The following is a 23,285-nucleotide window of genomic DNA, read 5'->3' on the forward strand; positions in this document are numbered from 1 at the left end:
GAAAGGAGTTAGTCTCTCAGGAGCCTCTGAGCCCTTGCCTTTGGATCACCCAGGGTGGGCATTTACTGTGACAGAAAAAAATTGCCCTGAATTCCATGGACGGAAGAGCCTGGCTGTGCAGAGTTCGTGAGTTGCCGTGAATCAGACACAACTGAGGACACAAAAATTCAATAGACTAAAACACTTTTGGGGGGTGGGGGGAGTGAAAGGGGGTGATGTGGGTTTTTTTGTCTTATATAATAGCCAAGGGAAATCTAGTTTAAACCTAAATTCACATAGATGGGTAAGGTATAGCTCTCCGTCACCCTATTAAACAAAAAAACGACTTAAATTTTCTGAAAGTTTATTTAGTAGCTTCCTTGAGCAGTTCATTGTGAAGCTTTTTTTTTTTTTTTTTCTGTGACATTGGCCTCATTAAAAAGTACGGTTTGCCTTTACTGGATAATTTTGTTCATTGGTTTGTTAGGGAATCTTGGTAAAATTTGAGTTTCCTGGGGAGCATGGTCACATGACCTGGCCCTGGCCAATCGGTGCGTTCCACCTCCCTGGCCACTGTGATTGGCTCCGGACTGGGGCAGTGCCCAATCGGGGCCCAGGGCCGGGCCTCACGTTGGAAGCCAGGGGAAGACGAGCTCTCGTCCTGCTGGGGTAGGGGAAGGGGTGGGGCCGGGGGAGGTCAGGCTCCAGCAGTGGGAGGGGCTTGAGGTCCGCCTGCGGCAGTTGGTGACCTTCCTGCTCCCCTCAGGGCAGAGCCGCCGGCCTGAGAATGAGGGCGCTGCTGAGCCCAGGGTCTGGGATGGCCCGTTGCTGCTGTGGTCCCAGAGCTCCACCCGAGACCTGAGGGAGGCCGTCTGCCCGTGAGTCCTCTCCCGCTTGTCTGTCAGCTTGTTTGAACCATGCTGGGTTTTCTGCCCAGCTGGCTAAGGGGAGTCCCTGGAAATGCAAGGGTGTGGGTTTTGGCAGACTTCAGGGAAGACATGCCAGATGAGCCTGGGAGACTCCAGCTTAATCTGGATTCAGGAGATATCTCTTCGGGCCAGCTAGTAACTGTAGGATAAGCCTAATGAGTCTTCACAGGATGAAGAGAGTAACGTGCCAAGGTAGCAATCGATGTCCTCATTCGAGAGGATGAAGCTGGTGCTCAGAGAAGGGGGGAACTTGGCCACAGCAAGGAGGTGTGCACCCAGACGGAACCCCCAGATCCGGCCATTTGAGCTCAGGGAGGCCACTGGTGTGGCTTGTCCCTGTGGCAGGGGCCGAGGCACGCAGCCCACCCTGATTCCTGCGGGGGCCTGACTTGGGAAGTGCCATCTGGTAGCTTTGAGACTCACCAAACCAAATTGCACTGGAGAGAGGAAGGACACCTTCCTTCATCCACCCCCCACCCCCGCCGGATTCCCACATACCCTGACCCCTTTCTCTGGATTTCGGAGCCATTTCCAGAGTCCCGCTCATATGACCTCATTTGAAGTGCACTGTGGACGAGCTGCCATCTGCAGCTGCTACCACAGCAGCCAAGGGCTTTAGCTCCCGAGTACCTCCCTTCCTTTGGAACTTGGGGGCCCTCTACTCCCCACTTGCACACCACAGACCTTTGCTGAGGATTGTGGGGACCCTCACTCAGTTTGCAGCACGTTGTAGCCATCCCTGTCCTCTCAATACCTCCCTTGCAACTCAGCTTGTGAGCTCCTTTGGAGCAGCGTGGCCCACCTGGCTGCAACGGCAGAGACACAGCTGACAGTGAAACAACAGCTTCGATCTGACAGCCGGAAAGCGCTGTCAAAAGGGACCTCCCTCTTCACACCGTAGAGGCTGTAGGAGCCGCCAGGGTTTGGGAACCAGTGCTGGGGCCAAAATGACTCCACAGCTGTTTTCCTTCCTGGTGAGGGTTCTGGCTCGAGTGGGAATGGCTCAAGTCTCCTAAGATTCTGAAAGCCCCCTGTGTGCAGATTCACGGTACACAGAGAGGAGAAGGTGGAGTCCTGCCCTGGAGGTGGTCACAGCTCACGGATGAGCCAGGCAGGCAGGCAGGCAGGCAGGGCATGAGAACACCTGAGCTGCCTTCATGAGTGAATGGTGTGGGGGCAGAGGAAGAGAAGCCGGTCTGCTCCCTCATGTGGTGCCCAGGGCAGGTTGTCCCCAGAGGAAACCCTTACGACGGTGAGGACTCTCACTGCTGTTTCCCAAGGGGTTCCGTCGGTGCGTGTCTTCCCCGGAGCGGTCAGGCCGTCTCTAAAGTACACCGGCCATGGGCATTGCCTCTCCTTGGAACTTCCCATGTGTTTCTCTTTTGTATGGAACAGTGATTTTTCTAGAGGGGTTCTGGGCCACAAGGTTGTTGGGTCATTTGCTAGCCTTCTGTCGTGAAGAACGCTTTCCTGGGCGTTGGGGTGGTTTGTTGTTCCAGCTCCCTTTCTTGGCTTCTTTTGGGAGCTGGTGCAACAAGAGGAGCTCAGCCTCTGCCTTCTGGCTGAGATGTCACCCTTCAAACAGCAATGCCTGCCTGGAGATAATGATGACATTTGCCAAAAGGGCTTCGTTTGGCACATGATATCTTGAAAGGACGTACACCGTCCTTTCAGCTATCAAACGCTAGTTCAAATGACATAAAAATGAGAACTCTCCAATGGAGTCTTACAGTAGGTGGAGAGTCCGAAAAAAAAACTCCTTCAGTCATTTCACTGAGAGTCATTGATTGGGGACACCAAGAATATAGGAAGGAATGCAGAAAGAAAAGATGAAATTGTGGTCAGGATCGGGGGGAGGGATGAACAGGGCGTGCTTGCCTTGAATCCAGGCTTTGTTGGGGGGTGGGGGCATAAAGATCGAACGGGTCTGAAACTACAAAGTGTTGATGGTAACACAGTATCACCAGAGTTACACAACAGTGTTCCCAAATTGCAACAATGATGAGAAAGTTTACTAATCCCAACTTAACCAACAAAAATACACGAAACCATACAAAAAATAAAACATCACCAGAAAGGTGGAAACAAACCAAATGCAAAGCAGTTCAGGGGAAAGGAACTCCATGTCCCCTGGGAGCAGACCGTGTTGCCGGCGTCCACGGTGAGCAGACAGGGATGGAGGCTGCAGAGCCGACCGCTCCCCTGGACGTGGTGTTTCCGGCAAGGGCTCTGGGTCTCTGTCCAGAGCGGGGGCTCGTTCTTCCTGCAGGGGCGGGTGAGTCATCGTCGGCGTCTGGGTGTTGCGCGGGAGCCAGGGCAGGCTCTCCCTGCCGAGGCGGTGACTCCTCCTCTGCCTCGGGTTCTCCTGCCAAAGCCCGAGCAGGTACAGGTGCACGTGGAGGTGGAGGTTCTGGCTGAGGGGGTGGGACATCAGTGCCTGGGGCTGGGGGTCCTGCAGGCACGGAGATGCGATCTGCCCGGTGTGCTGGCCAGTACCCAGCTGGCCTGGTGTCTCTGCGAGGGCAAGTCTCGGTTCTCCAGCTGCCCTCGGTGGATCCCTGGGTCCTGCACCTGGAGCCACCACCTCTGTAGGCACAGGTCTGGGAAGTGGAGCCTGGTTCCAGTTGGAGGCCAGTGCTAGAGCTGGGGGAGAAGCAAAGTTTGCCCACAGGCCAGCCTTGGCATGTGCGTATCCCGGGACAGAAAGCTTCCAAGAGATTCCCAAAGAATACCCAGGGTCGGATGTCTTTTGGGACTGAAGTGTGCAAGATGGGGGTGGGGGTGTGAGGCCAGCGCTTGCTGCAGGCCCAGCAGCATCTTTCGGGGACTCGTCCCTGTGTAGCTCAGCACCCCCTCCCCACACACTCCCGTGCACCAGCCCCAGCGTCCTCACCTCTGTGCTCTGGCGTGCTGGGCTCCAGGTCCTCCTGCTGCCTCAGAGGCCGGGGTTCTCGGGACTCTGAGTCGGAGCCGGGTGTGCTGAGCTCCGTGGCAGCCTCAGACTGGGCCGCCGGGTGTATCCTGGGCGGTGTCTCGGCAGCAGGCCTTCCCCGCCTCCGCTTCGCCCCCGGTGGGGCTGATGCCTCCGTGGGCACGCTCACCTGGAGCCTGCACTGGGCCTCACGGGCGGGGGGGTGGTGCTCCGACCCCTCCCTCCGGGAGGTGGACGGGGTGTCCCCGTCCTCGGCCTCATCACGTCGGAAGCTCTGCAACGACAGTGACCGTCAGCCAGCCGTGCTGGGAGTTTTCCGAGCTGGGCCTGGCCAGTGGAGCCGCTGCTTCTGCCTGCTCGAACTTCTCTTCCCAGAAGGGTCAGAGACGTGTGTCTGCTCAGATCCCCACCGGGAGGAAAGAGACCCACCTGAGGGTGTGAGGTCAGCCTGGGCGGCCGGCGCTGCCCGCACTCTCCCCATCCCAGCCAGCCTGCTCTCCCCTGGGGTGTGGACACAACTTGTCTGCAGGCTTCTGACCCCACATCCGCCTGGGCTTCCTTGAGGGAGACACACCCCGAGAAACCCGCATCCACACACACAGGCAAAGGACCCGGTGTTTCCGGGTGGCATGGGAGAGGTGGCCTGGCCCGGCCTGGGGCTCCCCGTGTTACCTTTCTGTTTCTCCGGGCAGAGGGCCAGAGGCCTCTCGGGGGTGCCCTGAGCCAACGTCGACCGGGTGCCCACGCACACTGCCTGTGAGCTCTCCTGAGGCCCCGGCCTCTGGGCAGGGGCAAACAGCAGAACATCCTGGCAGCAAGAGATCTGGCTGGGGGCTCCTCTCCGCTCTGGAGGCCTGGATACCCGGGTTGCGGGTTCTGTTGGGTTCTGTTGCCGGCAGGTGACATCATTTCCTGGGGTTCGTGCTGAGGTCCCTTCCCCAAAACTTCCCAAGGGAATCTCTGGGTTTCTGACTGCTCGACCACCCCCCTTAGGCCATGTGCAGGCACATTGACAGCCACACAGCCCAGCCCACAGCCCTGGGGAGGCCTGGGTGCAGCCAGGGCCTGAGCTCCGAGGACCCCGCTGCTCTCAGACCAGGCTCCTTCTTCTCATAAGTGGTGTGGCCCTGGACAAGCATATGCCCCTCAGGGTTTCCCCAGTCTCTCCATCTGCAGAGTGGGGGTCATTCTCCCATCTGTTTCCTAGGTCTGTCGGCCTACGAGCAGCTCCATGCCTCTCCACCTGGGGCCGATATCACGTGGAGCTTGTGCGCTGAGACTTCAGAAAGAAAGACTCCATCCAGGGCTGACACAGCACAGAATGGGGCAGAACGAGGCCTGGATGCGCCGTGGTACCCAGGAAAAGGCACTGCCCCTCCTGACTGTTTTGAGACCCCACATCCAAGTTGGAGGCCCGAAAGGAAGACTCGAAGGTCTCCCTCTCTTATAGAAAAGAGTAGCCAACTTTCTGGTCCTCTGTTTCCATTGAGATTCTGTTCAAGTGTCCCAGCTCGGCTTCTGCGGGTGGCTGAGCTTCTAATGGCTCCCTGCGTTCTTGTCTTTTCCTCTCCAAACCTTCCGTCCTTTTCCCCCTTCTGGGGTGGATGGGCGCTGTCATTGCTTCTACCTTCGAGACAGATTGATGAAAAGTCTGGACCATCGACTCCTTTCCTCTCTTTGGTTCCGTGTCTCTCTCTGGCTGTGTCCCTCTCTTTTCCTTTCTCGATTCAGTCTGTGTCTTCCTCTTTCTCTCTCGTGTGTGGATGGATGGATGCTAGGAATGCACATGTATATGATTAGATGAGGGTTATGTTTTAGGGATGGGTTAGAGGGAGAGAAAGGCTTTAGGTCGGAGTTGGTCATGGGGGAAGGGTCAAGGGTGGTGGTGGTGTTTCTTGGAATCTGAGTGCTGTGCATTCTTCGTCTCTTTCCATATGAACCCCTTCTCAGATACACCACTTGCAAGGAGTCTCTCATGTTCCGTTTCCTATCTTTTGCATCTGTGAATGCTTAGCTTCTCTGTTGTGAAGAGGTTCCATTGGATGGAAACCCATTGGTGTACTTCGTTTCCCTCTTTCCCTTACTTGAAGAGACCCATTTCTACCTCCGCCCAGCAAATGGCAAGGAGACTCTGATGTTAAGGAGCCTTTGACCTACGCTTCTTTCTAGCTATCTCATGACATCAGTCTTTAGGGTGAGGTTTTTCCCCGATATTGAGGTGGTGTGAGATCAAAACCAATAGCGTTCTTCAGATGTAGCTGTCTGGTTTTCCCATGGCCATTTATTGAAGAGGCTTTCTTGTTCCCATTTGGATATTCTCCCCTTCTGTGTCAGAGATGAGTTGACCATGGATGCCGGGGTTTGTTTCTGGACCCTCAACTTTATTCCATCGATCTGGATCTGTGTGTGTTGTTGTATTCCCAATAGCATACTGTCCTGCTGCTGCCGCTGCGGCTAAGTCACTTCAGTCGTGTCTGACTCTGCGCGACCCCATGGCCTGCAGCCTACCAGGCTCCTCCGTCCAGGGCATTTTCCAGGCAAGAGTACTGGCGTGGGTCGCCATCGCCTTCTCCGATACGCTCCTGAGGATCCTAGTTTGGTCGTCTAATTTCCTTTCACACAACCTTGGATGTCCGTATCGGGGCTTTTTCGTCGGATTGTATTGACAATTTAGGCTCTTTTCTGTTTCCGTAACCCCTTTTGCAGTTCTTTGTTCGGTGCGACAATGCATTGGCATTTTGGGAGGAATAGCATCCAAGCTGTGGATTGCCTTGTGGGGCTGTGACATCATTTTCCCAATAGGAATTCTTTCAAGTCCTGAGCACAGCTTCTCTTTCCAGTGATTGGTGTGGGCTTGATCTTCCTTCTTCCATCTCTCGCCGTTTTGTGAGAACAGGTCCTTCCTTCCCTTCTGGGTTAGATGGACTCGTGGGTATCACTTCAGTGCATGGCATTGTCAGTGGGGGTGATAATTCCCTTCTCATTGGAAGACTTTGCTGTGAGTATTAGAAATGCAAGTGATTTCTCTTCCCCTTCCTCCCTGTCCATCTCTCAGAGCCACCGGGAAACAGAGGCCTCATCCAGGGTCACACAGGCCTGAGGGAGTGCAACTAGACTGTTGTTTCTTCAGGCCCTCCGTGCTGGACATCATCCGGGATACTCTGTGTGTGTCTTCCTCAGTCTGGTGTCCCTTCAGACCTTTCCCTAGTTTTCACAGGCTTGTTGTGTTGGTGTTCTTTGTCTGTTTGGAGACACATCCTTGAGAAGCTTTGTGTTTCCACTCATTCGTCTCGCGATGTATGACCTGTCTTTTGCTTTTGCAATGAGGTCTTTCCCACAGTAGATATCTTTGATTTTGCAAAGTCCACTGTATTCTCTGGGTTGTTTTGTGGACTGCCTTTTAGTTTTGTGTGTGAAGACTCAAAGCACGTGTCCGGTTTCTGCTCATTGTTCTTCTAGATTTGTGACAAGTTTTCATGGAAACTTTGTCTAGGGATAACTGGAAGTGAACTCGGTGTAAGGTGTCAAGTCTCCATCTCCATTCATGTCATGCCCTGCAGTTTCCAATTCCCTGTTCCTGAGTGGTTTTGGAGACCTTGTGGGAAGTTTGGTTGCATGGGAGTTTGCATTTCCACCTTGAGTAGATTCCCACTGTTCTGCCCTCAGGGACACTGTCAAGGGGGAGTGAGGAGCAGCCTGCACTTCCAGCAGTGACCACACGGTGGGGCGAGTGCTGCTCTCCCCTCTGGGAGCCCCAGGCCACAGGCATCCCAGTGAGGAGCCAGCTCTGTGCTCGGCTGAAAGGAGTTAGACTCTCAGGAGCCTCTGAGCCCTTGCCTTTGGATCACCCAGGGTGGGCATTTACTGTGACAGAAAAAAATTGCCCTGAATTCCATGGACGGAAGAGCCTGGCTGTGTAGAGTTCGTGAGTTGCCGTGAATCAGACACAACTGAGGACACAAAAACTCAATAGACTAAAACACTTTTGGGGGGTGGGGGGAGTGAAAGGGGGTGATGTGGGGTTTTTTTGTCGTATATAATAGCCAAGGGAAATCTAGTTTAAACCTAAATTCACATAGATGGGAAAGGTATAGCTCTCCGTCACCCTATTAAAAAAAAAAAAAAACGACTTAACTTTTCTGAAAGTTTATTTAGTAGCTTCCTTGAGCAGTTCATTGTGAAGCTTTTTTTTTTTTTTTTTCTGTGACATCGGCCTCATTAAAAAGTACGGTTTGCCTTTACTGGATAATTTTGTTCATTGGTTTGTTAGGGAATCTTGGTAATATTTGAGTTTCCTGGGGAGCATGGTCACATGACCTGGCCCTGGCCAATCGGTGCGTTCCACCTCCCTGGCCACTGTGATTGGCTCCGGACTGGGGCAGTGCCCAATCGGGGCCCAGGGCCGGGCCTCACGTTGGAAGCCAGGGGAAGACGAGCTCTCGTCCTGCTGGGGTAGGGGAAGGGGTGGGGCCGGGGGAGGTCAGGCTCCAGCAGTGGGAGGGGCTTGAGGTCCGCCTGCGGCAGTTGGTGACCTTCCTGCTCCCCTCAGGGCAGAGCCGCCGGCCTGAGAATGAGGGCGCTGCTGAGCCCAGGGGCTGGGATGGCCCGTTGCTGCTGTGGTCCCAGAGCTCCACCCGAGACCTGACGGAGGCCGTCTGCCCGTGAGTCCTCTCCCGCTTGTCTGTCAGCTTGTTTGAACCATGCTGGGTTTTCTGCCCAGCCGGCTAAGGGGAGTCCCTGGAAATGCAAGGGTGTGGGTTTTGGCAGACTTCAGGGAAGACATGCCAGATGAGCCTGGGAGACTCCAGCTTAATCTGGATTCAGGAGATATCTCTTCGGGCCAGCTAGTAATTGTAGGATAAGCCTAATGAGTCTTCACAGGATGAAGAGAGTAACGTGCCAAGGTAGCAATCGATGTCCTCATTCGAGAGGATGATGAAGCTGGTGCTCAGAGAAGGGGGGAACTTGGCCACAGCAAGGAGGTGTGCACCCAGACGGAACCCCCAGATCCGGCCATTTGAGCTCAGGGAGGCCACTGGTGTGGCTTGTCCCTGTGGCAGGGGCCGAGGCACGCAGCCCACCCTGATTCCTGCGGGGGCCTGACTTGGGAAGTGCCATCTGGTAGCTTTGAGACTCACCAAACCAAATTGCACTGGAGAGAGGAAGGACACCTTCCTTCATCCACCCCCCACCCCCGCCGGATTCCCACATACCCTGACCCCTTTCTCTGGATTTCGGAGCCATTTCCAGAGTCCCGCTCATATGACCTCATTCGAAGTGCACTGTGGACGAGCTGCCATCTGCAGCTGCTACCACAGCAGCCAAGGGCTTTAGCTCCCGAGTACCTCCCTTCCTTTGGAACTTGGGGGCCCTCTACTCCCCACTTGCACACCACAGACCTTTGCTGAGGATTGTGGGGACCCTCACTCAGTTTGCAGCACGTTGTAGCCATCCCTGTCCTCTCAATACCTCCCTTGCAACTCAGCTTGTGAGCTCCTTTGGAGCAGCGTGGCCCACCTGGCTGCAACGGCAGAGACACAGCTGACAGTGAAACAACAGCTTCGATCTGACAGCCGGAAAGCTCTGTCAAAAGGGACCTCCCTCTTCACACCGTAGAGGCTGTAGGAGCCGCCAGGGTTTGGGAACCAGTGCTGGGGCCAAAATGACTCCACAGCTGTTTTCCTTCCTGGGGAGGGTTCTGGCTCGAGTGGGAATGGCTCAAGTCTCCTAAGGTTCTGAAAGCCCACTGTGTGCAGATTCACGGTACACAGAGAGGAGAAGGTGGAGTCCTGCCCTGGAGGTGGTCACAGCTCACGGATGAGCCAGGCAGGCAGGCAGGCAGGCAGGGCATGAGAACACCTGGGCTGCCTTCATGAGTGAGTGGTGTGGGGGCAGAGGAAGAGAAGCCGGTCTGCTCCCTCATGTGGTGCCCAGGGCAGGTTGTCCCCAGAGGAAACCCTTACGACGGTGAGGACTCTCACTGCTGTTTCCCAAGGGGTTCCGTCGGTGCGTGTCTTCCCCGGAGCGGTCAGGCCGTCTCTAAAGTACACTGGCCATGGGCATTGCCTCTCCTTGGAACTTCCCATGTGTTTCTCTTTTGTATGGAACAGTGATTTTTCTAGAGGGGTTCTGGGCCACAAGGTTGTTGGGTCATTTGCTAGCCTTCTGTCGTGAAGAACGCTTTCCTGGGCGTTGGGGTGGTTTGTTGTTCCAGCTCCCTTTCTTGGCTTCTTTTGGGAGCTGGTGCAACAAGAGGAGCTCAGCCTCTGCCTTCTGGCTGAGATGTCACCCTTCAAACAGCAATGCCTGCCTGGAGATAATGATGGCATTTGCCAAAAGGGCTTCGTTTGGCACATGATATCTTGAAAGGACGTACACCGTCCTTTCAGCTATCAAAGGCTAGTTCAAATGACATAAAAATGAGAACTCTCCAATGGAGTCTTACAGTAGGTGGAGAGTCCGAAAAAAACTCCTTCAGTCATCTCACTGAGAGTCATTGATTGGGGACACCAAGAATATAGGAAGGAATGCAGAAAGAAAAGATGAAATTGTGGTCAGGATCGGGGGGAGGGATGAACAGGGCCTGCTTGCCTTGAACCCAGGCTTTGTTGGCGGGTGGGGCATAAAGATCGAACGGGTCTGAAACTACAGAGTGGTGATGGTAACACAGTATCACCAGAGTTACACAACAGTGTCCCAAATTGCAACAATGATGAAAAAGTTTACTAATCCCAACTTAACCAACAAAAATAGACGAAACCATACAAAAAGTAAAACATCACCAGAAAGGTGGAAACAAACCAAATGCAAAGCAGCTCAGGGGAAAGGAACTCCATGTCCCCTGGGGGCAGACCGAGTTGCCGGCGTCCACGGTGAGCAGACAGGGATGGAGGCTGCAGAGCCGACCGCTCCCCTGGACATGGTGTTTCCGGCAAGGGCTCTGGGTCTCTGTCCAGAGCGGGGGCTCGTTCTTCCTGCAGGGGCGGGTGAGTCATCGTCGGCGTCTGGGTGTTGCGCGGGAGCCAGGGCAGGCTCTCCCTGCCGAGGCGGTGACTCCTCCTCTGCCTCGGGTTCTCCTGCCAAAGCCCGAGCAGGTACAGGTGCACGTGGAGGTGGAGGTTCTGGCTGAGGGGGTGGGACATCAGTGCCTGGGGCTGGGGGTCCTGCAGGCACGGAAATCCGATCTGCCCGGTGTGCTGGCCAGTACCCAGCTGGCCTGGTGTCTCTGCGAGGGCAAGGCTCGGTTCTCCATCTGCCCTCGGTGGATCCCTGGGTCCTGCACCTGGAGCCACCGCCTCTGTAGGCACAGGTCTGGGAAGTGGAGCCTGGTTCCAGTTGGAGGCCAGTGCTAGAGCTGGGGGAGAAGCAAAGTTTGCCCACAGACCAGCCTTGGCATGTGCGTATCCCGGGACAGAAAGCTTCCAAGAGATTCCGAAAGAATACCCAGGGTTGGATGTCTTTTGGGACTGAAGTGTGCAAGATGGGGGTGGGGGTGTGAGGCCAGCGCTTGCTGCAGGCCCAGCAGCATCTTTCGGGGACTCGTCCCTGTGTAGCTCAGCACCCCCTCCCCACACACTCCCGTGCACCAGCCCCAGCGTCCTTACCTCTGTGCTCTGGCGTGCTGGGCTCCAGGTCCTCCTGCTGCCTCAGAGGCCGGGGTTCTCGGGACTCTGGGTCGGAGCCGGGTGTGCTGAGCTCCGTGGCAGCCTCAGACTGGGCCGCCGGGTGTATCCTGGGCGGTGTCTCGGCAGCAGGCCTTCCCCGCCTCCGCTTCGCCCCCGGTGGGGCTGATGCCTCCGTGGGCACGCTCACCTGGAGCCTGCACTGGGCCTCACGGGCGGGGGGTTGGTGCTCCGACCCCTCCCTCCGGGAGGTGGACGGGGTGTCCCCGTCCTCGGCCTCATCACGTGGGAAGCTCTGCAACGACAGTGACCGTCAGCCAGCCGTGCTGGGAGTTTTCCGAGCTGGGCCTGGCCAGTGGAGCCGCTGCTTCTGCCTGCTCGAACTTCTCTTCCCAGAAGGGTCAGAGACGTGTGTCTGCTCAGATCCCCACCCGGGAGGAAAGAGACCCACCTGAGGGTGTGAGGTCAGCCTGGGCGGCCGGCCCTGCCCGCACTGTTCCCATCCCAGCCAGCCTGATCTCCCCTGGGGTGTGGACACAACTTGTCCGCAGGCTTCTGACCCCACATCCGCCTGGGCTTCCTTGAGGGAGACACACCCCGAGAAACCCGCATCCACACACACAGGCAAAGGACCCGGTGTTTCCGGGTGGCATGGGAGAGGTGGCCTGGCCCGGCCTGGGGCTCCCCGTGTTACCTTTCTGTTTCTCCGGGCAGAGGGCCAGAGGCCTCTCGGGGGTGCCCTGAGCCAACGTCGACAGGGTGCCCACGCACACTGCCTGTGAGCTCTCCTGAGGCCCCGGCCTCTGGGCAGGGGCAAACAGCAGAACATCCTGGCAGCAAGAGATCTGGCTGGGGGCTCCTCTCCGCTCTGGAGGCCTGGATACCCGGGTTGCGGGTTCTGTTGGGTTCTGTTGCCGGCAGGTGACATCATTTCCTGGGGTTCGTGCTGAGGTCCCTTCCCCAAAACTTCCCAAGGGAATCTCTGGGTTTCTGACTGCTCGACCACCCCCCTTAGGCCATGTGCAGACACATTGACAGCCACACAGCCCAGCCCACAGCCCTGGGGAGGCCTGGGTGCAGCCAGGGCCTGAGCTCCGAGGACCCCGCTGCTCTCAGACCAGGCTCCTTCTTCTCATAAGTGGTGTGGCCCTGGACAAGCATATGCCCCTCAGGGTTTCCCCAGTCTCTCCATCTGCAGAGTGGGGGTCATTCTCCCATCTGTTTCCTAGGTCTGTCGGCCTACGAGCAGCTCCATGCCTCTCCACCTGGGGCCGATATCACGTGGAGCTTGTGCGCTGAGACTTCAGAAAGAAAGACTCCATCCAGGGCTGACACAGCACAGAATGGGGCAGAACGAGGCCTGGATGCGCCGTGGTACCCAGGAAAAGGCACTGCCCCTCCTGACTGTTTTGAGACCCCACATCCAAGTTGGAGGCCCGAAAGGAAGACTCGAAGGTCTCCCTCTCTTATAGAAAAGAGTAGCCAACTTTCTGGTCCTCTGTTTCCATTGAGATTCTGTTCAAGTGTCCCAGCTCGGCTTCTGCGGGTGGCTGAGCTTCTAATGGCTCCCTGCGTTCTTGTCTTTTCCTCTCCAAACCTTCCGTCCTTTTCCCCCTTCTGGGGTGGATGGGCGCTGTCATTGCTTCTACCTTCGAGACAGATTGATGAAAAGTCTGGACCATCGACTCCTTTCCTCTCTTTGGTTCCGTGTCTCTCTCTGGCTGTGTCCCTCTCTTTTCCTTTCTCGATTCAGTCTGTGTCTTCCTCTTTCTCTCTCGTGTGTGGATGGATGGATGCTAGGAATGCACATGTATATGATTAGATGAGGGTTATGTTTTAGGGATGGGTTAGAGGGAGAGAAAGGCTTTAGGTCGGAGTTGGTCATGGGGGAAGGGTCAAGGGTGGTGGTGGTGTTTCTTGGAATCTGAGTGCTGTGCATTCTTCGTCTCTTTCCATATGAACCCCTTCTCAGATACACCACTTGCAAGGAGTCTCTCATGTTCCGTTTCCTATCTTTTGCATCTGTGAATGCTTAGCTTCTCTGTTGTGAAGAGGTTCCATTGGATGGAAACCCATTGGTGTACTTCGTTTCCCTCTTTCCCTTACTTGAAGAGACCCATTTCTACCTCCGCCCAGCAAATGGCAAGGAGACTCTGATGTTAAGGAGCCTTTGACCTACGCTTCTTTCTAGCTATCTCATGACATCAGTCTTTAGGGTGAGGTTTTTCCCCGATATTGAGGTGGTGTGAGATCAAAACCAATAGCGTTCTTCAGATGTAGCTGTCTGGTTTTCCCATGGCCATTTATTGAAGAGGCTTTCTTGTTCCCATTTGGATATTCTCCCCTTCTGTGTCAGAGATGAGTTGACCATGGATGCCGGGGTTTGTTTCTGGACCCTCAACTTTATTCCATCGATCTGGATCTGTGTGTGTTGTTGTATTCCCAATAGCATACTGTCCTGCTGCTGCCGCTGCGGCTAAGTCACTTCAGTCGTGTCTGACTCTGCGCGACCCCATGGCCTGCAGCCTACCAGGCTCCTCCGTCCAGGGCATTTTCCAGGCAAGAGTACTGGCGTGGGTCGCCATCGCCTTCTCCGATACGCTCCTGAGGATCCTAGTTTGGTCGTCTAATTTCCTTTCACACAACCTTGGATGTCCGTATCGGGGCTTTTTCGTCGGATTGTATTGACAATTTAGGCTCTTTTCTGTTTCCGTAACCCCTTTTGCAGTTCTTTGTTCGGTGCGACAATGCATTGGCATTTTGGGAGGAATAGCATCCAAGCTGTGGATTGCCTTGTGGGGCTGTGACATCATTTTCCCAATAGGAATTCTTTCAAGTCCTGAGCACAGCTTCTCTTTCCAGTGATTGGTGTGGGCTTGATCTTCCTTCTTCCATCTCTCGCCGTTTTGTGAGAACAGGTCCTTCCTTCCCTTCTGGGTTAGATGGACTCGTGGGTATCACTTCAGTGCATGGCATTGTCAGTGGGGGTGATAATTCCCTTCTCATTGGAAGACTTTGCTGTGAGTATTAGAAATGCAAGTGATTTCTCTTCCCCTTCCTCCCTGTCCATCTCTCAGAGCCACCGGGAAACAGAGGCCTCATCCAGGGTCACACAGGCCTGAGGGAGTGCAACTAGACTGTTGTTTCTTCAGGCCCTCCATGCTGGACATCATCCGGGATACTCTGTGTGTGTCTTCCTCAGTCTGGTGTCCCTTCAGACCTTTCCCTAGTTTTCACAGGCTTGTTGTGTTGGTGTTCTTTGTCTGTTTGGAGACACATCCTTGAGAAGCTTTGTGTTTCCACTCATTCGTCTCGCGATGTATGACCTGTCTTTTGCTTTTGCAATGAGGTCTTTCCCACAGTAGATATCTTTGATTTTGCAAAGTCCACTGTATTCTCTGGGTTGTTTTGTGGACTGCCTTTTAGTTTTGTGTGTGAAGACTCAAAGCACGTGTCCGGTTTCTGCTCATTGTTCTTCTAGATTTGTGACAAGTTTTCATGGAAACTTTGTCTAGGGATAACTGGAAGTGAACTCGGTGTAAGGTGTCAAGTCTCCATCTCCATTCATGTCATGCCCTGCAGTTTCCAATTCCCTGTTCCTGAGTGGTTTTGGAGACCTTGTGGGAAGTTTGGTTGCATGGGAGTTTGCATTTCCACCTTGAGTAGATTCCCACTGTTCTGCCCTCAGGGACACTGTCAAGGGGGAGTGAGGAGCAGCCTGCACTTCCAGCAGTGACCACACGGTGGGGCGAGTGCTGCTCTCCCCTCTGGGAGCCCCAGGCCACAGGCATCCCAGTGAGGAGCCAGCTCTGTGCTCGGCTGAAAGGAGTTAGACTCTCAGGAGCCTCTGAGCCCTTGCCTTTGGATCACCCAGGGTGGGCATTTACTGTGACAGAAAAAAATTGCCCTGAATTCCATGGACGGAAGAGCCTGGCTGTGTAGAGTTCGTGAGTTGCCGTGAATCAGACACAACTGAGGACACAAAAATTCAATAGACTAAAACACTTTTGGGGGGTGGGGGGAGTGAAAGGGGGTGATGTGGGTTTTTTTGTCTTATATAATAGCCAAGGGAAATCTAGTTTAAACCTAAATTGACATAGATGGGTAAGGTATAGCTCTCCGTCACCCTATTAAACAAAAAAACGACTTAAATTTTCTGAAAATTTATTTAGTAGCTTCCTTGAGCAGTTCATTGTGAAGCATTTTTTATTTTTTCTGTGACATTGGCCTCATTAAAAAGTACGGTTTGCCTTTACTGGATAATTTTGTTCATTGGTTTGTTAGGGAATCTTGGTAAAATTTGAGTTTCCTGGGGAGCATGGTCACATGACCTGGCCCTGGCCAATCGGTGCGTTCCACCTCCCTGGCCACTGTGATTGGCTCCGGACTGGGGCAGTGCCCAATCGGGGCCCAGGGCCGGGCCTCACGTTGGAAGCCAGGGGAAGACGAGCTCTCGTCCTGCTGGGGTAGGGGAAGGGGTGGGGCCGGGGGAGGTCAGGCTCCAGCAGTGGGAGGGGCTTGAGGTCCGCCTGCAGCAGTTGGTGACCTTCCTGCTCCCCTCAGGGCAGAGCCGCCGGCCTGAGAATGAGGGCGCTGCTGAGCCCAGGGGCTGGGATGGCCCGTTGCTGCTGTGGTCCCAGAGCTCCACCCGAGACCTGAGGGAGGCCGTCTGCCCGTGAGTCCTCTCCCACTTGTCTGTCAGCTTGTTTGAACCATGCTGGGTTTTCTGCCCAGCTGGCTAAGGGGTGTCCCTGGAAATGCAAGGGTGTGGGTTTTGGCAGACTTCAGGGAAGACATGCCAGATGAGCCTGGGAGACTCCAGCTTAATCTGGATTCAGGAGATATCTCTTCGGGCCAGCTAGTAACTGTAGGATAAGCCTAATGAGTCTTCACAGGATGAAGAGAGTAACGTGCCAAGGTAGCAATCGATGTCCTCATTCGAGAGGATGAAGCTGGTGCTCAGAGAAGGGGGGAACTTGGCCACAGCAAGGAGGTGTGCACCCAGACGGAACCCCCAGATCCGGCCATTTGAGCTCAGGGAGGCCACTGGTGTGGCTTGTCCCTGTGGCAGGGGCCGAGGCACGCGGCCCACCCTGATTCCTGCGGGGGCCTGACTTGGGAAGTGCCATCTGGTAGCTTTGAGACTCACCAAACCAAATTGCACTGGAGAGAGGAAGGACACCTTCCTTCATCCACCCCCCACCCCCGCCGGATTCCCACATACCCTGACCCCTTTCTCTGGATTTCGGAGCCATTTCCAGAGTCCCGCTCATATGACCTCATTCGAAGTGCACTGTGGACGAGCTGCCATCTGCAGCTGCTACCACAGCAGCCAAGGGCTTTAGCTCCCGAGTACCTCCCTTCCTTTGGAACTTGGGGGCCCTCTACTCCCCACTTGCACACCACAGACCTTTGCTGAGGATTGTGGGGACCCTCACTCAGTTTGCAGCACGTTGTAGCCATCCCTGTCCTCTCAATACCTCCCTTGCAACTCAGCTTGTGAGCTCCTTTGGAGCAGCGTGGCCCACCTGGCTGCAACGGCAGAGACACAGCTGACAGTGAAACAACAGCTTCGATCTGACAGCCGGAAAGCGCTGTCAAAAGGGACCTCCCTCTTCACACCGTAGAGGCTGTAGGAGCCGCCAGGGTTTGGGAACCAGTGCTGGGGCCAAAATGACTCCACAGCTGTTTTCCTTCCTGGTGAGGGTTCTGGCTCGAGTGGGAATGGCTCAAGTCTCCTAAGATTCTGAAAGCCCCCTGTGTGCAGATTCACGGTACACAGAGAGGAGAAGGTGGAGTCCTGCCCTGGAGGTGGTCACAGCTCACGGATGAGCCAGGCAGGCAGGCAGGCAGGCAGGGCATGAGAACACCTGAGCTGCCTTCATGAGTGAATGGTGTGGGGGCAGAGGAAGAGAAGCCGGTCTGCTCCCTCATGTGGTGCCCAGGGCAGGTTGTCCCCAGAGGAAACCCTTACGACGGTGAGGACTCTCACTGCTGTTTCCCAAGGGGTTCCGTCGGTGCGTGTCTTCCCCGGAGCGGTCAGGCCGTCTCTAAAGTACACCGGCCATGGGCATTGCCTCTCCTTGGAACTTCCCATGTGTTTCTGTTTTGTATGGAACAGTGATTTTTCTAGAGGGGTTCTGGGCCACAAGGTTGTTGGGTCATTTGCTAGCCTTCTGTCGTGAAGAACGCTTTCCTGGGCGTTGGGGTGGTTTGTTGTTCCAGCTCCCTTTCTTGGCTTCTTTTGGGAGCTGGTGCAACAAGAGGAGCTCAGCCTCTGCCTTCTGGCTGAGATGTCACCCTTCAAACAGCAATGCCTGCCTGGAGATAATGATGGCATTTGCCAAAAGGGCTTCGTTTGGCACATGATATCTTGAAAGGACGTACACCGTCCTTTCAGCTATCAAAGGCTAGTTCAAATGACATAAAAATGAGAACTCTCCAATGGAGTCTTACAGTAGGTGGAGAGTCCGAAAAAAAACTCCTTCAGTCATTTCACTGAGAGTCATTGATTGGGGACACCAAGAATATAGGAAGGAATGCAGAAAGAAAAGATGAAATTGTGGTCAGGATCGGGGGGAGGGATGAACAGCGCGTGCTTGCCTTGAATCCAGGCTTTGTTGGGGGGTGGGGGCATAAAGATCGAACGGGTCTGAAACTACAAAGTGGTGATGGTAACACAGTATCACCAGAGTTACACAACAGTGTTCCCAAATGCAACAATGATGAAAAAGTTTACTAATCCCAACTTAACCAACAAAAATACATGAAACCATACAAAAAATAAAACATCACCAGAAAGGTGGAAACAAACCAAATGCAAAGCAGTTCAGGGGAAAGGAACTCCATGTCCCCTGGGGGCAGACCGTGTTGCCGGCGTCCACGGTGAGCAGACAGGGATGGAGGCTGCAGAGCCGACCGCTCCCCTGGACGTGGTGTTTCCGGCAAGGGCTCTGGGTCTCTGTCCAGAGCGGGGGCTCGTTCTTCCTGCAGGGGCGGGTGAGTCATCGTCGGCGTCTGGGTGTTGCGCGGGAGCCAGGGCAGGCTCTCCCTGCCGAGGCGGTGACTCCTCCTCTGCCTCGGGTTCTCCTGCCAAAGCCCGAGCAGGTACAGGTGCACGTGGAGGTGGAGGTTCTGGCTGAGGGGGTGGGACATCAGTGCCTGGGGCTGGGGGTCCTGCAGGCACGGAGATGCGATCTGCCCGGTGTGCTGGCCAGTACCCAGCTGGCCTGGTGTCTCTGCGAGGGCAAGTCTCGGTTCTCCATCTGCCCTCGGTGGATCCCTGGGTCCTGCACCTGGAGCCACCACCTCTGTAGGCACAGGTCTGGGAAGTGGAGCCTGGTTCCAGTTGGAGGCCAGTGCTAGAGCTGGGGGAGAAGCAAAGTTTGCCCACAGGCCAGCCTTGGCATGTGCGTATCCCGGGACAGAAAGCTTCCAAGAGATTCCCAAAGAATACCCAGGGTCGGATGTCTTTTGGGACTGAAGTGTGCAAGATGGGGGTGGGGGTGTGAGGCCAGCGCTTGCTGCAGGCCCAGCAGCATCTTTCGGGGACTCGTCCCTGTGTAGCTCAGCACCCCCTCCCCACACACTCCCGTGCACCAGCCCCAGCGTCCTCACCTCTGTGCTCTGGCGTGCTGGGCTCCAGGTCCTCCTGCTGCCTCAGAGGCCGGGGCTCTCGGGACTCTGGGTCGGAGCCGGGTGTGCTGAGCTCCGTGGCAGCCTCAGACTGGGCCGCCGGGTGTATCCTGGGCGGTGTCTCGGCAGCAGGCCTTCCCCGCCTCCGCTTCGCCCCCGGTGGGGCTGATGCCTCCGTGGGCACGCTCACCTGGAGCCTGCACTGGGCCTCACGGGCGGGGGGGTGGTGCTCCGACTCCTCCCTCCGGGAGGTGGACGGGGTGTCCCCGTCCTCGGCCTCATCACGTCGGAAGCTCTGCAACGACAGTGACCGTCAGCCAGCCGTGCTGGGAGTTTTCCGAGCTGGGCCTGGCCAGTGGAGCCGCTGCTTCTGCCTGCATGAACTTCTCTTCCCAGAAGGGTCAGAGACGTGTGTCTGCTCAGATCCCCACCCGGGAGGAAAGAGACCCACCTGAGGGTGTGAGGTCAGCCTGGGTGGCCGGCGCTGCCCGCACTCTCCCCATCCCAGCCAGCCTGCTCTCCCCTGGGGTGTGGACACAACTTGTCCGCAGGCTTCTGACCCCACATCCGCCTGGGCTTCCTTGAGGGAGACACACCCCGAGAAACCCGCATCCACACACACAGGCAAAGGACCCGGTGTTTCCGGGTGGCATGGGAGAGGTGGCCTGGCCCGGCCTGGGGCTCCCCGTGTTACCTTTCTGTTTCTCCGGGCAGAGGGCCAGAGGCCTCTCGGGGGTGCCCTGAGCCAACGTCGACAGGGTGCCCACGCACACTGCCTGTGAGCTCTCCTGAGGCCCCGGCCTCTGGGCAGGGGCAAACAGCAGAACATCCTGGCAGCAAGTGATCTGGCTGGAGGCTCCTCTCCGCTCTGGAGGCCTGGATACCCGGGTTGCGGGTTCTGTTGGGTTCTGTTGCCGGCAGGTGACATCATTTCCTGGGGTTCGTGCTGAGGTCCCTTCCCCAAAACTTCCCAAGGGAATCTCTGGGTTTCTGACTGCTCGACCACCCCCCTTAGGCCATGTGCAGGCACAGTGACAGCCACACAGCCCAGCCCACAGCCCTGGGGAGGCCTGGGTGCAGCCAGGGCCTGAGCTCCGAGGGCCCCGCTGCTCTCAGACCAGGCTTCTTCTTCTCATAAGTGGTGTGGCCCTGGACAAGCATATGCCCCTCAGGGTTTCCCCAGTCTCTCCATCTGCAGAGTGGGGGTCATTCTCCCATCTGTTTCCTAGGTCTGTCAGCCTACGAGCAGCTCCATGCCTTTCCACCTGGGGCCGATATCACGTGGAGCTTGTGCGCTGAGACTTCAGAAAGAAAGACTCCATCCAGGGCTGACACAGCACAGAATGGGGCAGAACGAGGCCTGGATGCGCCGTGGTACCCAGGAAAAGGCACTGCCCCTCCTGACTGTTTTGAGACCCCGCATCCAAGTTGGAGGCCCGAAAGGAAGACTCGAAGGTCTCCCTCTCTTATAGAAAAGAGTAGCCAACTTTCTGGTCCTCTGTTTCCATTGAGATTCTGTTCAAGTGTCCCAGCTCGGCTTCTGCGGGTGGCTGAGCTTCTAATGGCTCCCTGCGTTCTTGTCTTTTCCTCTCCAAACCTTCCGTCCTTTTCCCCCTTCTGGGGTGGATGGGCGCTGTCATTGCTTCTACCTTCGAGACAGATTGATGAAAAGTCTGGACCGTCGACTCCTTTCCTCTCTTTGGTTCCGTGTCTCTCTCTGGCTGTGTCCCTCTCTTTTCCTTTCTCGATTCAGACTGTGTCTTCCTCTTTCTCTCTCGTGTGTGGATGGATGGATGCTAGGAATGCACATGTATATGATTAGATGAGGGTTATGTTTTAGGGATGGGTTAGAGGGAGAGAAAGGCTTTAGGTCGGAGTTGGTCATGGGGGAAGGGTCAAGGGTGGTGGTGGTGTTTCTTGGAATCTGAGTGCTGTGCATTCTTCGTCTCTTTCCATATGAACCCCTTCTCAGATACACCACTTGCAAGGAGTCTCTCATGTTCCGTTTCCTATCTTTTGCATTTGTGAATGCTTAGCTTCTCTGTTGTGAAGAGGTTCCATTGGATGGAAACCCATTGGTGTACTTCGTTTCCCTCTTTCCCTTACTTGAAGAGACCCATTTCTACCTCCGCCCAGCAAATGGCAAGGAGACTCTGATGTTAAGGAGCCTTTGACCTACGCTTCTTTCTAGCTATCTCATGACATCAGTCTTTAGGGTGAGGATTTTCCCCGATATTGAGGTGGTGTGAGATCAAAACCAATAGCGTTCTTCAGATGTAGCTGTCTGGTTTTCCCATGGACATTTATTGAAGAGGCTTTCTTGTTCGCATTTGGATATTCTCCCCTTCTGTGTCAGAGATGAGTTGACCATGGATGCCGGGGTTTGTTTCTGGACCCTCAACTTTATTCCATCGATCTGGATCTGTGTGTGTTGTTGTATTCCCAATAGCATACTGTCCTGCTGCTGCCGCTGCGGCTAAGTCACTTCAGTCGTGTCTGACTCTGCGCGACCCCATGGCCTGCAGCCTACCAGGCTCCTCCGTCCAGGGCATTTTCCAGGCAAGAGTACTGGAGTGGGTCGCCATCGCCTTCTCTGATACTCTCCTGAGGATCCTAGTTTGGTCGTCTAATTTCCTTTCACACAACCTTGGATGTCCGTATCGGGGCTTTTTCGTCGGATTGTATTGACAATTTAGGCTCTTTTCTGTTTCCGTAACCCCTTTTGCAATTCTTTGTTCGGTGCGAAAATGCATTGGCATTTTGGGAGGAATAGCATCCAAGCTGTGGATTGCCTTGTGGGGCTGTGACATCATTTTCCCAATAGGAATTCTTTCAAGCCCTGAGCACAGCTTCTCTTTCCAGTGATTGGTGTGGGCTTGATCTTCCTTCTTCCATCTCTCGCCGTTTTGTGAGAACAGGTCCTTCCTTCCCTTCTGGGTTAGATGGACTCGTGGGTATCACTTCAGTGCATGGCATTGTCAGTGGGGGTGATAATTCCCTTCTCATTGGAAGACTTTGCTGTGAGTATTAGAAATGCAAGTGATTTCTCTTCCCCTCCTCCCTGTCCATCTCTCAGAGCCACCGGGAAACAGAGGCCTCATCCAGGGTCACACAGGCCTGAGGGAGTGCAACTAGACTGTTGATTCTTCAGGCCCTCCGTGCTGGACATCATCCGGGATACTCTGTGTGTGTCTTCCTCAGTCTGGTGTCCGTTCAGACCTTTCCGTAGTTTTCACAGGCTTGTTGTGTTGGTGTTCATTGCCTGTTTGGAGACATATCCTTGAGAAGCTTTGTGTTTCCACTCATTCGTCTCGCGATGTATGACCTGTCTTTTGCTTTTGTAATGAGGTCTTTCCCACAGTAGATATCTTTGATTTTGCAAAGTCCACTGTATTCTCTGGGTTGTTTTGTGGACTGCCTTTTAGTTTTGTGTGTGAAGACTCAAAGCACGTGTCCGGTTTCTGCTCATTGTTCTTCTAGATTTGTGACAAGTTTTCATGGAAACTTTGTCTAGGGATAACTGGAAGTGAACTCGGTGTAAGGTGTCAAGTCTCCATCTCCATTCATGTCATGCCCTGCAGTTTCCAATTCCCTGTTCCAGAGTGGTTTTGGAGACCTTGTGGGAAGTTTGGTTGCATCGGAGTTTGCATTTCCACCTTGAGTAGATTCCCACTGTTCTGCCCTCAGGGACACTGTCAAGGGGGAGTGAGGAGCAGCCTGCACTTCCAGCAGTGACCACACGGTGGGGCGAGTGCTGCTCTCCCCTCTGGGAGCCGCAGGCCACAGGCCTCCCAGTGAGGAGCCAGCTCTGTGCTAGCTGAAAGGAGTTAGTCTCTCAGGAGCCTCTGAGCCCTTGCCTTTGGATCACCCAGGGTGGGCATTTACTGTGACAGAAAAAAATTGCCCTGAATTCCATGGACGGAAGAGCCTGGCTGTGCAGAGTTCGTGAGTTGCCGTGAATCAGACACAACTGAGGACACAAAAATTCAATAGACTAAAACACTTTTGGGGGGTGGGGGGAGTGAAAGGGGGTGATGTGGGTTTTTTTGTCTTATATAATAGCCAAGGGAAATCTAGTTTAAACCTAAATTCACATAGATGGGTAAGGTATAGCTCTCCGTCACCCTATTAAACAAAAAAACGACTTAAATTTTCTGAAAGTTTATTTAGTAGCTTCCTTGAGCAGTT

General features: G+C 54.9%; 1 protein-coding gene and 1 long non-coding RNA gene across 2 annotated transcripts in view; one reads left to right on the forward strand and one right to left on the reverse strand.

The window, feature by feature from the left end:
• The window catches only part of LOC145529707 (uncharacterized), a 1,704,434-nt gene that overhangs the window by 37,550 nt on the left and 1,643,599 nt on the right, over nt 1-23,285 (forward strand). Inside the window, exons 6-7 of the long non-coding RNA XR_014071296.1 lie at nt 746-857; nt 8,390-8,501. This is a non-coding gene — a long non-coding RNA (uncharacterized LOC145529707). The remainder of the gene's footprint in view (nt 1-745; nt 858-8,389; nt 8,502-23,285) is intronic.
• Nucleotides 10,542-12,363, reverse strand: LOC145529601 (uncharacterized). The gene is made up of 3 exons (XM_081550189.1): nt 12,157-12,363; nt 11,445-11,757; nt 10,542-11,194 (listed from the first exon to the last, which is right to left on the reverse strand). Exons 1-3 carry the CDS (start codon nt 12,289-12,291, stop codon nt 10,566-10,568), a joined length of 1,077 nt encoding a protein of 358 aa, XP_081406315.1. The 5' UTR covers nt 12,292-12,363; the 3' UTR covers nt 10,542-10,565.

This window comes from Giraffa tippelskirchi, chromosome 12 (genome assembly GCF_054371585.1).
Source record: "Giraffa tippelskirchi isolate mGirTip1 chromosome 12, T2T-mGirTip1v1.2.pri, whole genome shotgun sequence".
NCBI lineage: Eukaryota > Metazoa > Chordata > Mammalia > Artiodactyla > Giraffidae > Giraffa > Giraffa tippelskirchi.

Bases quoted from the DNA above. Each gene is read 5' to 3' on its own strand.
- LOC145529601 (XM_081550189.1), bottom strand. From the start codon at position 12,291: ATGTTCTGCTGTTTGCCCCTGCCCAGAGGCCGGGGCCTCAGGAGAGCT. The intron at 11,758-12,156 runs GTAACACGGGGA...CTGTCGTTGCAG, and splicing joins CTGCCCGGAGAAACAGAAAG to AGCTTCCCACGTGATGAGGC. The intron at 11,195-11,444 runs GTAAGGACGCTG...CTTCTCCCCCAG, and splicing joins CAGCACGCCAGAGCACAGAG to CTCTAGCACTGGCCTCCAAC.